A 13,102-nucleotide genomic window follows, 5' to 3' on the forward strand; every position below is an offset into this window, starting at 1 on the left:
AACGGCTTTTAAGATCTCCCATAGGTTAGATAAGCACATTTATTATTTGAAATGTACATAAAATACCTATTGATGGTCCATCTTTATATATAACAGTTTAAGTCTTAAGGGCTCTTATATCATCATTTTGTCATAATCCTGATTTGCGACCTGATTTAAAGCAGATGTTATGTTTTATTCATAATAACCAAGATGTCTATGGGATAATGTTGCATGTTGTAAATGACTTTAAACTGAATCTTGATTTTTGTGTTCTGTTGGGAACCAAGCGGCCGCAGAACATGTCAGTTATTAAAGATATGTGCACACCTGTTGATGATTGTAAAGTCTGCTGCTTCTATTGTTTTTAGTCCTCGTTTTTACTTGTGTTCATGTAAGGGACTATTTTTCTGTCTTTTTTGTTAATGAAGCATAATTGTAATAAACAACTCAGTGGATACAACTGAATGTTCTCGTGTGTTCAGCCGATGATTTCTTGTTTTTATTAGTGAATAATGCTTCCATAAGTGCCTTATTATAAATAAAATAATAAATGTTATTCCGATTTTATTCTGGGGACCTCCTCCCTGGGTTTTGGTTGGGGGGGGGGGGGTGCCTCAGTGTCTCTGTCGGTTTGTAGAAAGAACCACAGACAGACGGCCGGGACACACTATCACTGCCCTTCTTCCTCTTCTGTTGGGTAATATCCTACCCATGATGCTTTGCGCGAGAATATAGACCTGATTGGATGCGGCTATTCTATGTGAAATGAACAAGAATCCTAAAATCAATTACATTTCAAATAGTTTCACACTTAAAAAAAAAGACGAAAAACGCAAAAGGCATATCCATATTTGACTCATTTTTGGCTTTCAGACGACTATCTGTCTATCTGACCCCGGATCTGCCGGCACCAGAATATTACATCGCAGCAGCCAGGGACTATGGAAGCATATGGAGCAAAATTGAAATGGCAATGCAATGTGCAATTATACTATGCAATTGACAATTCATTATGCAATTTGATAATGTAATTTGTAAATACGTGATTCAAAGTGTATTTAAAAATGCAAAGGGAAAATGCAATCCTCAATTAAATTTGCAAAAGTTATAACAATGAAAATAGAATAACATTTCGTCAAATTCTTGTGAGTTCCTTTATTCAAATTGAAAAGCTATAGCGTCCCAGTGATTGCAATCCACTTCGCCACGCTCCGTGGGGAGCGATATTCAACTGACATTTCAATCCGCAAAACGAACGCTCTGGCACTGCCGAAACAGGGTCGGGAGACCCACCGTGGAGATACCATGGACATAAGGGAGATACCCTTGGAGTATAGCTCTGCCTTGGAGGCAATAGAAAGTGACGTATTTCCCGCTCAGACGCTGATTGGCTGATACGTTTGCCACTTTGCATATTGACTTTTAGGAAAACGTTTGTATTACGTTTTGCCAAATCTTTTGCAAGCGTTCGTTTTGCGGATTGAAATGTCATTTGAATATCGTAACACACGCAGCGTGGCGAAGTGGATTGCAATCACGGGGACGCTATAGCTTTTCAATTTGAATAAAGGAACTCAAAGAATTTGACAAATGTTATTCTATTTTTATTGCTATAACTTTTTGCAAATTTAATTGAGGATTGCATTGTCCCTCTGCATATTTAAAACACACTTTGAATAACGTATTTACAAATTACATTATGAAATTGCATAATGCATTGTCAATTGCATAATGTAATACTTATTGAATTGCAAATTGCATTGCCATTTTAATTTTGCTCATATATGCTTCCATCGTGATTTTCCATCGTGAGTCCTTCCAGTGTCAGCGACCATCGCCACAAGGGTTCCTAAAGAGCAACATATGATATTGCAAATAGTAGAAGCACCTTGCATCTGAATGCTTCTACTGTCTGTGTGTGTGTGTGTGTGTGTGTGTGTGTGCGTGTGTGTGTGTGTGTGTGTGTGTGTGTGTGTGTGTGTGTGTGTGTGTGTTTGTATATAGATATTAATGTATTATTATTTATATATATATGTATCAATGAGTTTCATTACTATTATTATTACTATACAAAGTAGGCTACATGGGCCACAAACAATCTTGCGTACTGCCTCCTCCTGGTAGAATTAGGATCAGATTAGGCCCCTGCAGAACGTTTCTTTGTTTTAAAGCTGCTTATATCACTGATATTCCAGTATGTGAAACCCTACCTTTACCGCTGGTTTGAATGACAGTGCCTCTAAAGATGGAAACAGAGCGGCTCTTGCAAATCAGAGACTTTCTTAGAAAGCTTAAGCCGCATTTTGAAAATATATCTATAAATGCCCCCATTAGAGGCACGTGGTGGGGGGCAGACTCTTATTGGTAATGATTGTATGCTTCCAACAAGCGTGTGCAAGTGAACAGGATTACATAATAAATGATGGGCTGCCAAGAGCTTTCAAATGAAATACATAAGTTATATACGTACGTAACTTCAAACCTTTGATGTTGTTGGATGCTTCCTTCAATACATAAGCATGTCCTTTCCTTTTCCATTCCTATTCAATGTTTCTGTGATGCTTCTGAAGGATTTGCTGATATAACGTTCCCTCCAGCTGGCTGCGTTATAAACCCTCTTTTAATCGATATTATCATACAACATGAATCCTGAGTGATTGCTGGGCATGATCGTCATCTTGACACAATTCACCACAGGGTTTGTAGGAAATTAAAAATGATAATGTCTGTAGTATATTCTGAATCTTTGTTTGGTTTCACAGAAGATTTGAACATTTGGCCACAGTCGTCTGAAGTAACAGACACTAGGCAGTGGGAGGTATCTTTAACAAAAATAATTTTGCTATCCTTATTAATTCTACATCGGAAATTGATCAATTGGCATGTTAACAGCGGTTACAATTCTGTCGCTTTATTAAGTGACACAGCTAGCCCAACATTATGGCGAGAGAAATAAACAAATGTACAAGTATTCCACACAAAGTAAAACCAAAGACGCCTGGTAACATAATAAATATTTAATGATTTAATTTAGTAGGATAATCTTTGCTGATATTTGATTTTACAGAAACATATTGTGTTTAATAGAAGAAGACAGAATGTTCCTAAACCACTTCATCATCCCGCACCAACTGTTACAAAAGAGAAGGTTGACTGGTTAGGGTTGAAAACAGAATACACCAAATAGATGACATATTTGAAATTGTTCCTTCAAAGTCCGTAACGATGTCCACGGGGACAGACCTATTTGGCCATGCCAGAGAGCCAGCTGAGCTTGAATAAGGAAGGGGCGGCGGGCTCCTCCTCTTGGTGGGCCAGCTGTCTGAAGAGGTTGCCCGGGCGGAAGCTGTGGTCTATGGCTGAGTTGGTGGCGTCGCCTGGAGATGGACAGGGAGAAATAAACATCATGGATCCTTGAAGAGTTCTCTTAACTAAGCATTGCCCTTTCAATAGTGTTCATGATTCAGACACCCAATCAGCCAAACATCTAAGAGTAAATACTAAAATTGATATGATTGGTTCTTTAAACTACTATAATACGAATTTGTATTAAAACCTTGAAAAATAGTGGAATGACGGATAAATCAGACTCAAATGGCCGTTGGTTTCTTGAACATCTCACCATAAACACCCCAACAAGTGTGAAGTAGTGAAAAAACAACAACATCATGAGGTAAGTAGCTAAACACAGCAAATTGTTGATTGGCACCAAAAATGTTAATTGTTAAATTAATATTTGACCCATTTTGCATGTATGCTGTGGGGGGGAAGATGGTACCCACTTGGTAAGGAATCAACCGAAGCAATTCTGATGATGTATGAAAAACTGAAAAATAAATCTTTTACTTGGAATAAAAAGGGACTTTCTGCATGATTTCATGACCCTCTGTTCATTAATTCACAATCATTTTAGACTTTTTCTCATTCTTGTGCATCGAACAGAGTACAAACTTATAAAGAAGTTTGAGGGAACCAGGCATACCCCCGGCCACACGCGGTCATAGAGTGCATGCAACACAGGGCTCACTCCATCCGTTTCATGACTCTGGTTCGACTAGCTGGTCCACCCACCAGCTTGCTCACACAAGTTGCAAAGAAATGGTTACTAATCACTCACAGCCTTTTCTTATTAGCCTCATTCAAGAGAGAAGTTCCAACAATCATGCAATATTGTTGCAAGTCCATGGGTGGTAAAACATGTACTGCTTCATATTCAACGGGGGGTCAAAATAATTTGGTCATTTTTGCACGGGGTTGATAGTGCGTATGGATATATGCAAAAGTAGGTGAAATATTAAACCGTTAACTTATGCACCCATTCAAAATGTAAGGAGGATGAAGAAAACTAACTAGTCACACTGCATGTTAAAATACATCCCGCAGGGTAGGGAGACCAGCACAGCACACCAAGAACGAGAAACACAGACAAACACAACGTCACTGCAACGACACAGGGCACAGATGAACTTGCCTTGGTCTCCGGCTATTCAAAATACTGGAAAGGCAGAGTGCAACAGACAGTGTTTACCCAGGGTGAGGCAACAAGACGTGAAAACAAAAAAAGAATGAAGGCAGCAATGTCGACATGTCAATTGAGAACACTTTGAATCCCACCACACAAACGCACACTTAAACCTTTTCTGCAACTCACCCGTGACACTGGATCGACGGCCTGTCGGTCCGCCTTGGTGAGCCTCGTGTTGGACATGCTCAGAGGCAGCAGACCAAACCTGAAGAGGACCACAGAGACGCTTAGACCCACACTCACACCCACTGACTGTGCTTCTGGGTAGCTTAGGTTGAAGTTATTATGCATACATTTCCATTCATTTCTTTTAATTAATTAAGCTGTGATGCTGATTTCCTTTCCAACTACATAACATATACCGTATTTTCCGGACTATACGTCGCTCCCGAGTATTAGTCGCATCAGTCAAAAATGCTCCATGACGAGGAAAAAAACATATACGTCGCATCGGTGTATAAGTCGCATTTATTTTTAAACATTTAAACAAGAACGTTTAGTCTGGAGAGACTGAATAAAATTGCAATAGCAATATAGGTGTGTCGGTCCCACTCGTAGTTGAGAGTATACCGAATTCAGTGACACCGGGATTCCACCGGACGCGTATGCGCCGCGGTCCTAAACCTGAGCGCACGATCGGGAGGTGGAAGTTGCGCTCACAAGTCCAGCGGAGGGCTCCAGTTTTCGCCGGCCAAGTCATGCGCTGTGATATGTGTGACAGCTATGTTGTACAACATTGCAGCTAAGGCTGGGGTAGCTTTGGTTGAACCGGAGGACATTGAGGACGATGACGACGAGAATATAATTTATTCGGTGGTGCAGTAGGCTTGCAGCGTTCAGTTGTAGGCCTAATGAATGACGGTGCCATCTTGCGGCCGAAGATTATGTACGCACAATCTTGGCATATAAGTCGCTTCGAAATATAAGTCGCAGGGCAAGCCAAACTACAAAAAAACCGCGACTTATAGTCCGGAAAATACGGTATTCATAATGAGGAGAAAACGGGGCAGGTTAGAACAGGTCCCAAAAGCATTCTTTTTCCCATCAGTCAATACACCTGTATTCAGAATCCCAGTAATACACTTCTTTGATAGATACCTGCCATTTGTTCTATGTTAACTCATTCTAGCATGTCTTTCATAACAAGGATTGCACACACACACCACACACACACACACACACACACACACACACACACACACACACACACACACACACACACACACACACACACACACACACACACACACACACACACACACACACACACCTTTGTGCTTACTCATCCTACCATGGCTTTCGTAATAAGGACCCTTTGCAGACAATGCTTCCAGTATTACCTGATCTGGCTGCTGGCCAGTGGCAGGATGTTGTATTGCTCCTGGGAGCTCCCAGCGCTGTTTCGCTGCACAAATTGTTTCTCTGTGTCTGTTAAGAACCCCAAAAGCACCTGCGAATAAAAAATACAATTTCCGGTTCAATTTGTGAAGAATATTAACATATTTCTGCAAGGCCAAAGCCAGTAATGCACTGACAGAAATGCACGTCCACAATGCTTCACAATCAAAGGCCGACTTGATCTCATACAACAAGACACTAGCAATGATCTCGATTGCCCTTTCACAGGTTCCATCCGTTCTGTGGGCCATGTTGGGTCCGTACCGAGGTCCTCTGGGACAGGCGGTTGAGGTGGGCGCTGAGTGGTGCCGTGAACACGTCAAGATCAAAGGGATCTATGAAACCCTCCAACCAATCGCAGACCTGTTGGATCCTGGAAGACGAGAGGGAACAGAGACGTCCATTTGGGGGGTGAGACAGTCGGCAGAAGAGGAGATATTTACAGACACGCTGCTGTAAGACACTCGAGAGCTTTGAATGCAACAGACAACCAAAGTGTTGCAATTCTATGTCTGCGGTATTAATATAAAACACCTGAAGCACACAACAACGTTGACGAATTGATTGCTTCTTGGCAAAACAAATCTATTTTATTTTTTGTGGTACTGCAGGACAGTAGGTGCTCGAACACCACTTCTGACCCGTTGTGTACAACACCTTTTCTTTAACGATTTACTTAAGGACTTCAAGCTCTGCAATTTGTTGTCCTGGTGCCTTTAGTTTTCAACGGTGGTTCTGCAGTAATGGGCCGGAGTGTCCTCAGACCGATATATGATCACTCATCCTCTCATGAACTCGTGCGTTCATTTACAAACCGGTGGAATGCAGCTTTGTACACGCACCATTAAGGAACCTTTCCTGTACTTTGGTTTCTCATTTGACCAACGTGCATGAGATGCACGCACGCACAAAACATCAAGTTGGAGGAGAATATGCAAATGTGTTTGCATGAGGCTCTGATGATCCAACAGAGGAGCCGGGTGCTGACCTGGGGTCCTGAGACGAGCGCCCGCCCTGGCCCCCCTCCGCCCGGGGGCTCAGCGTGGTGCAGAGGTACCGCAGGTCGAACAGCAGCTGCAGCGCTCTGGTCTGGGTCACGGGGAAGCCGTGGTCCTGGGAGGCAGACGCACACAAGCAGGACACGGTTACGGCCCAGTGTCGCTCTGGTTTCTTCCCCCACCACCCGATGCGTGCACGTTCACCCCCTGCCCTGCCCATCACCAAGGCAAGGCCCTTCACCTGGCGTTGGTTCCCGGAGCTACCCAGCTCCCACGTTCAGTAGCTCTTCAGCCATCAGATACAGAGTGCTCAATGATACGATTATTTAAAAATAATAGAATCACAACACACCATGTTCTCTACTCTCACACATTTTAGCCCGCTCATGTGTGGGTGCACACGACGTGTGCGGTGGTGTGTCCCTGCCCTCACCTTGTCCTGGGTCTGCTGCGTGATGCTGTGGTAGTGATGGAGGACCTGGTCCAGGCAGGACTTCAGCAGCTCATGCAAGGTGGGTCTCGGCAAGGCGTGGCCGCCGACTCTGTTCACCTCCAGGCACAGCTGGAACAGCAGCGCCTGGACGAACCAGGAGGGCTGGAGGAGACCCGGCCACAAAGGGATTCACACACAGTGGTCAACTAAACACCTGTTTGCTTGGAAAGAGTTCCATAACGTTGGCGGCGAGTGACTCACCTGCACAGGAAGTCTTATTTTGGACGTGACGCTGCTGCCCGACTCCGCCTCCTCCTGGATCTCTAGCTCCTCCCAGCTCGTGGCCGTTTTCAGGATGGCACCCGGAGTATCGCCATTGAGCGCCGTTGCAAATGATCCACCAGTGCCTGTGCAGAACATCATCGCCCCCGGTTAGAAGGTACCTGGAACGCCGATAATCCCCGGCCCGTCCTTATAGCGATCAAAGGTGACCTATTGTACCACCTCTAGGGGGACACGCCCGATCCAGATGTCAGACGATAATCCCCGGCCCGTCCTTATAGCGATCAAAGGTGACCTATTGTACCACCTCTAGGGGGACACGCCCGATCCAGATGTCAGAAGAGGGAGATTTCAAAACGGCTTGTAACGGCCAATCCCACTCACACCTGGTGGTAGAATACGTCACCTTTAACGATTTAAGGCCCCAACAAACGGAATAAAGACCACAGGGACCACACGGAGGTTTCTCTGGTCTGTGCTCCTGAACCCTAAACGTAATGATCCGACCCGTGTGAGGGGGCTCTACCTTGGACAGGGCGCTGCTCCAGATGCGGTAGGCGTCCATGCTGCAGGCCCCGAGGTCCCGCCTCAGGCCGACCCACCTGGCCTGGGCGGGCCCCACCTGGGCCGGAGCCTTGGCCTTGCCCAGCTTCCTCCCCGGTCTGGGGGTCTCCCTGGCGGCCTCTGAGCTGCCCTCCCTCCCCAAGACGCAGTGCCTGAGGTTCGTGCACAGGTCCCCCATGGACTGGCACAGGCGGGCCACAAAGAGGACCGTGCCGAGGTCGGGGTGGGGCTCGCCGGAGGACAGCTCGGACCGGATGTGAGACAGGATCTGTTGGACGCAGGCCAAGCAGGAGTCCCGTAAGCTCTGCTCCACGTCGGCGGCGTCTTTGAAGCGATCGAAGGCTGATGCGGCGAGGCCCTTGGCCGGCCTGGTGCCTTGGAGAGCCGGGCTGGGGTAGGAGGACCCTGGCGATCGGGGAAGAGAGAGACGTTCGTCATGAGGGGTGGACGGAGGTTCAGGAAGCCTTGCTGAGGCTGACATGTACTGCACTTCAGAGGGTTAGTTCATCCTATAGACAATAATACATGCAAGCGTTGCGTGCTCTCTAGTGTTGAATGATTTCAGAATATGTTTATATTCAAGAGTACAAGTTTACAAATGCCTAACATTGACATTCAGCATACTTGAGCCACGCGTTAGGGCTGGGCGATTAATCGAAATTTGATCGCGATTAGAGTCAAACGATCACAAAATTAACAGTCGAGTTTTTTTATTTTTTATTAATATTTATTTTAAATGATTTATAGAAAGGGCAGAACAACTGGATACATATCTGTGTATTATTTTAGATTGGAACATTTTCTTTTTGACCATTTTGTGTATTTTTTAAATCGTATTAATCAAAGTTATTTTTGGGAGGGACATTGAATAACGGTGATCCTGATTCTTCCCACAATGCAGCAGCCCGACCACGCACCTGGTTCCTGTACGGGGAGGTAGTGCTGCAGGTCGTCCAGCCGGGTGCGGAGCTTGGCGTCCAGAGCGGTGCAGAAGCTCTGCACGCAGGGCGTGAGCGCCAGCGTCTTCATGGCCAGCCCGCTGTGGTGCTGCGGGTCGCGCTGGGCCACGCTCACCCAGGCGCTGTCGCTCAGCAGGTCCCCCGGGGCCTCGGACCACAGGAAGGAGGCGACGTCCGACTCAAAGCGCCCGCCGTGGCCTTTAGGGGGCGCTGCGGCCTGGGGGGCGGGGCCCTCTAGATCCCGGAGGGCCGAGGTGAGGAGCTGGGTGGAGCTGACGGAGATGGTGTCCATTTGGTCTTTAGTGATGGCCTTGAGAGAGAACGGGCCGATGGAAAGCAGACGGGAGGATCTATAGCGACCTGCCAACACCCGACTACTACTTCTGATTGACTGTGTGTAAAACGACACCACCCTCCCCTGAGGAAAGGCTACAGCTCACCTGCAGGCGCTGGAGGAAGAGAAGCTGCAGGAAGTCCTCCCAAACATCCAGGGGGCGCTCCAGCAGGCACTGACACACACTGCCCCAGTGCAGGCTGATGGAGTCAGTGGAGAGGAGGTCCCAGATAGCATCTCTGATGGCCGCCAGGGCCTTCAGGCTGGTCACATACACCAGCAGGCTACTGATGCCGCTGCAAATGTCCTCCTTACACCTTGAGAAGACGAAGGGACGTTTGGGTCACACAGTGGGGAAACACCCAACAAGCAATCTGGATTAATTGGCAACATTCAAATCAATCTAAATCGTCACAAAGAATTGTAAAGAAATTCAATAAACAGATGATACAACTAATCCGTTAAATATGTTTTTTATAAGTCGAGAAGAGTGTGCCCTTCTAGTTCCATCACACACAGCTCAGCAAGATCATGTCAAGAATGATTGGCTGCCATTCGACAACATATATTTAAAAACCTCACAATGTTGTAAAATAAAAGAGACACACCCGAGCTTGGCTCGCATTTCTAAGCCGATCCCCAACCCGGAGCACGTTGAACCCGTTCTTCAGTCCGCTCCTAAACACCTCCTAATGCTCTCACTGTGGACCCCACTGCCCCTGCCCCATAGGGGGGGCCTAAAGCCCTTCTGAAGAGTCGTGCAGAGTGGTCACGACGTACGTGGTGATCCACTGCTGCAGCGTGTCGCGGAGCTGCTCCCTCTGGATGGGGCGCGCCAGCGTCCGCAGCACCGGCTGGAACTCAGAGACCGACGACGGGAGGTACCTGAACACGCTTCCTGTGCTCATCTCCTCCTGCAATATCCTTTTATCTTTACCTGTAAGATCAAAAGTGGTTTACATGGACATGTTAAACACGCCTTACTCAAACGGTACCACACTGACACACCATTCTGTCCTCTTTTAATCCGACTCTCACCTGCGGGGACCGTGGACGTGACGTTCTCCAGGGTGGAGAAGAGTATGCCGCAGGTCAGTGCACCCTCCCCAGGCCTGTGGCCTCCTTCAGGGGGCATGTAGAAGACGGCGTAGGCCTGGAAGAGAGTGGTGACCAGCAGCTCCACCAAGCTGCACACCTGGGCTTTGATCCCAGCCCCTGAGGAACAACATCCTTTATTACATCTGCTTGGCTGTTAATATTGTCAATGTAAAATAATATTAAAAACAGGTGTTCTGCGATAAAAGGTGAAATGACATTTACGCCGTGAATCCCTCAGACATACCTTGCTGTGGCTGGTTCAGCAGCTGGTAGATGCTGGACTTCCTGGCCAGCAGGAAGTCAGCGAGCGCCTGGCGAGGTGAGCTGTCCTCCAGCAGCATGGTGGACACCAAGGCCTCGGCGATGGCCTGGTCCGACACGGCCCGGCCCCGGAGCAGAGACCTACTGTGGAGCAGGATGGCCGACCTGCTCGTGTGTGTGTGTGTGTGTGTGTGTGTGTGTGTGTGTGTGTGTGTGTGTGTGTGTGTGTGTGTGTGTGTGTGTGTGTGTGTGTGTGTGTGTGTGTGTGTGTGTGTGTGTGTGTGTGTGTGTGTGTGTGTGTGTGTGTGTGTGTGTGTGTGTGTGTGTGTGTGTGTGAGACAGAGAGATGGAGTAGGGAGAAACCTTTGTTCACATCTTTGCTGAAAGTTGAGCTTTCAACAAAGACCACAATAATATCACAACACCTTTTAGCATCCGATTTACTGCGCAATAAAACCATATAATTAGTAGCTTAATAAAGTTCATGGACCTTCAAACAGTTACCTCTCTATCTAGAATCCCTTTTTATGTTCATAATATGATTATTTTATATACCAGGACACACGTTCCAAGGTCAGTGTGTTCTGGTTTAGACTTCTACCCCATGCCCTGGCTGGTAGATTAAAATAATGTTCTGTCTTATATTAATGCCTTTGTTATTAAGAGTCTATAACTCAATTCTAACCTTCTGTCAAATAGCATTATTGTTGGCTGTGATTTGGGGAATCCCTCCCAGAGTTTTCCCTGCCCCTTTGTGATCCACGAGCCGTAGTACTAACACACAGCTGTAGGATGCTGGGAAATGGCTGGAACCGAATGGGCTAATGCTCGTCGCAGCTGGTAGCTTTGAGTTTACTCATCTTGCACATAAATGATAGGCTCAGAAAGATTGTGAAATCAAACATGTATGTTCTTGAAAACCACGGTTAACTTACCACGGCTCACTTTCTATAAGAATCCATCTTAATTCATATCAATGATGGTGTACTCTATTCTATGGTAAAGGGTTAGGGTTAGGGTTACCTGAAGTGTCCTGTTGTTGCCACTTGACGAACGAGTATGGGGAAGCGGGCTAGGATGGGGCTGCAGTGAGGGCCTGTGGCGGTCTCCAGCTTCAGCATCCCGTGTAGGTGGCAGCAGAGCAGGTAGAGCTGGGTGGCCTTGAGGTACTGCAACGACTCCATGGCGCTCCAGATACACTCGGGGATCTCCAGGAGGAGCCGGATCTGTGCTGCCATGTTGTAGAACTTTCCCTGACATTTCAACTGGGTCTGAAACATTCGTTTTGGGGTAACAATAAAAAAAGGTAAAACGATTACAACGTGGATACCAGCTATGCAAATGCTAGACAGATACACCGATCTCTCACATACAAATACAGCTATTTTCGTGACATGAACAATTTAATATATGGGTACAAGTTGTGAAAGTTTGACGTTCCCCACTATTTACATGTCATGTAAATGTAATAACCCCATTCTGAGCCACACTCTTGACACCGCACTTAGTGGGGCGTGTTTCCATCTACATAGAAGCTTGCACAACGTACCTCCTGTTTAGCGATTGTTTCTCTATTGGGCTTCCCTTGTTTCAACTTTTGACAGTAGTGGTTCATATCCTGGATAGACAGGACGACGCTCTGCGAGCACTGTCTCATCTCTCCGATAGTGTCCGCCGCGTCGATCAGATCCCGGTAGCGCTCGCCTACCATCTGCCTGAGCTCTTCCTTCTTCTGTTCAATTTCGCCGCGGACCTTGCGCTCTATTCGGCGAATTTCTTCAGTGTTGTAGCGCTCAAACAAGACCCAAGGGTCTTTAATCTCCGAGACACGGAGGGACTCCGCCGTACTGACAGTCATCTTGGTAGCAGGCTCATTGACGCCACTGAATCCCATTGGCTGACACAACCCGGAAAACAGTAGAAATAAACTTCCGGACACAACCACGTAAGCAGGTTTATGGCCATGTTATTTTTTTTGGTAATAGAATGAAATACGTTGTTTTTTTCTATTTTACATCCGCCTCATATTTACCTTTTTTAATTAAATACCGCACAGTTTGCGTGAGTGATTGACTGCGCACGCGCGCGTGCGTCCAAGACACCGACGTGCAAGCAAGCATGCGTGCGACACCAAGTAGCGCACGTTGACGAGCAATACTCGTCTTTCATTAATCTTTCTTATAGTTTTCGTGAAATCAAAGTTCTAGAGTTTTGCAGAGACAATATGTCGCCGGTTAAGATCTTGTCACCAGTACAAGGATCACAAAT

The 13,102-nt window shown here is 46.5% G+C and overlaps 1 protein-coding gene across 1 annotated transcript; it reads right to left on the minus strand.

The window, feature by feature from the left end:
- Positions 1 to 4,178: 4,178 nt before the first annotated feature.
- Positions 4,179 to 12,790, minus strand: cog1 (component of oligomeric golgi complex 1). The gene is given in 16 exon segments (XM_056605071.1): positions 4,179 to 4,477; positions 4,634 to 4,712; positions 5,848 to 5,957; positions 6,170 to 6,278; positions 6,894 to 7,018; positions 7,337 to 7,498; positions 7,598 to 7,731; positions 7,734 to 7,743; positions 8,145 to 8,587; positions 9,100 to 9,451; positions 9,582 to 9,792; positions 10,256 to 10,412; positions 10,514 to 10,690; positions 10,818 to 10,999; positions 11,858 to 12,105; positions 12,384 to 12,790. Coding segments are annotated over 16 exon segments (2,856 nt in total). The 5' UTR covers positions 12,729 to 12,790; the 3' UTR covers positions 4,179 to 4,465.
- Positions 12,791 to 13,102: the final 312 nt, after the last annotated feature.

The sequence above is a fragment of the Gadus chalcogrammus genome, chromosome 2 (assembly GCF_026213295.1).
Source record: "Gadus chalcogrammus isolate NIFS_2021 chromosome 2, NIFS_Gcha_1.0, whole genome shotgun sequence".
Classification (NCBI taxonomy): Eukaryota; Metazoa; Chordata; class Actinopteri; order Gadiformes; family Gadidae; genus Gadus; species Gadus chalcogrammus.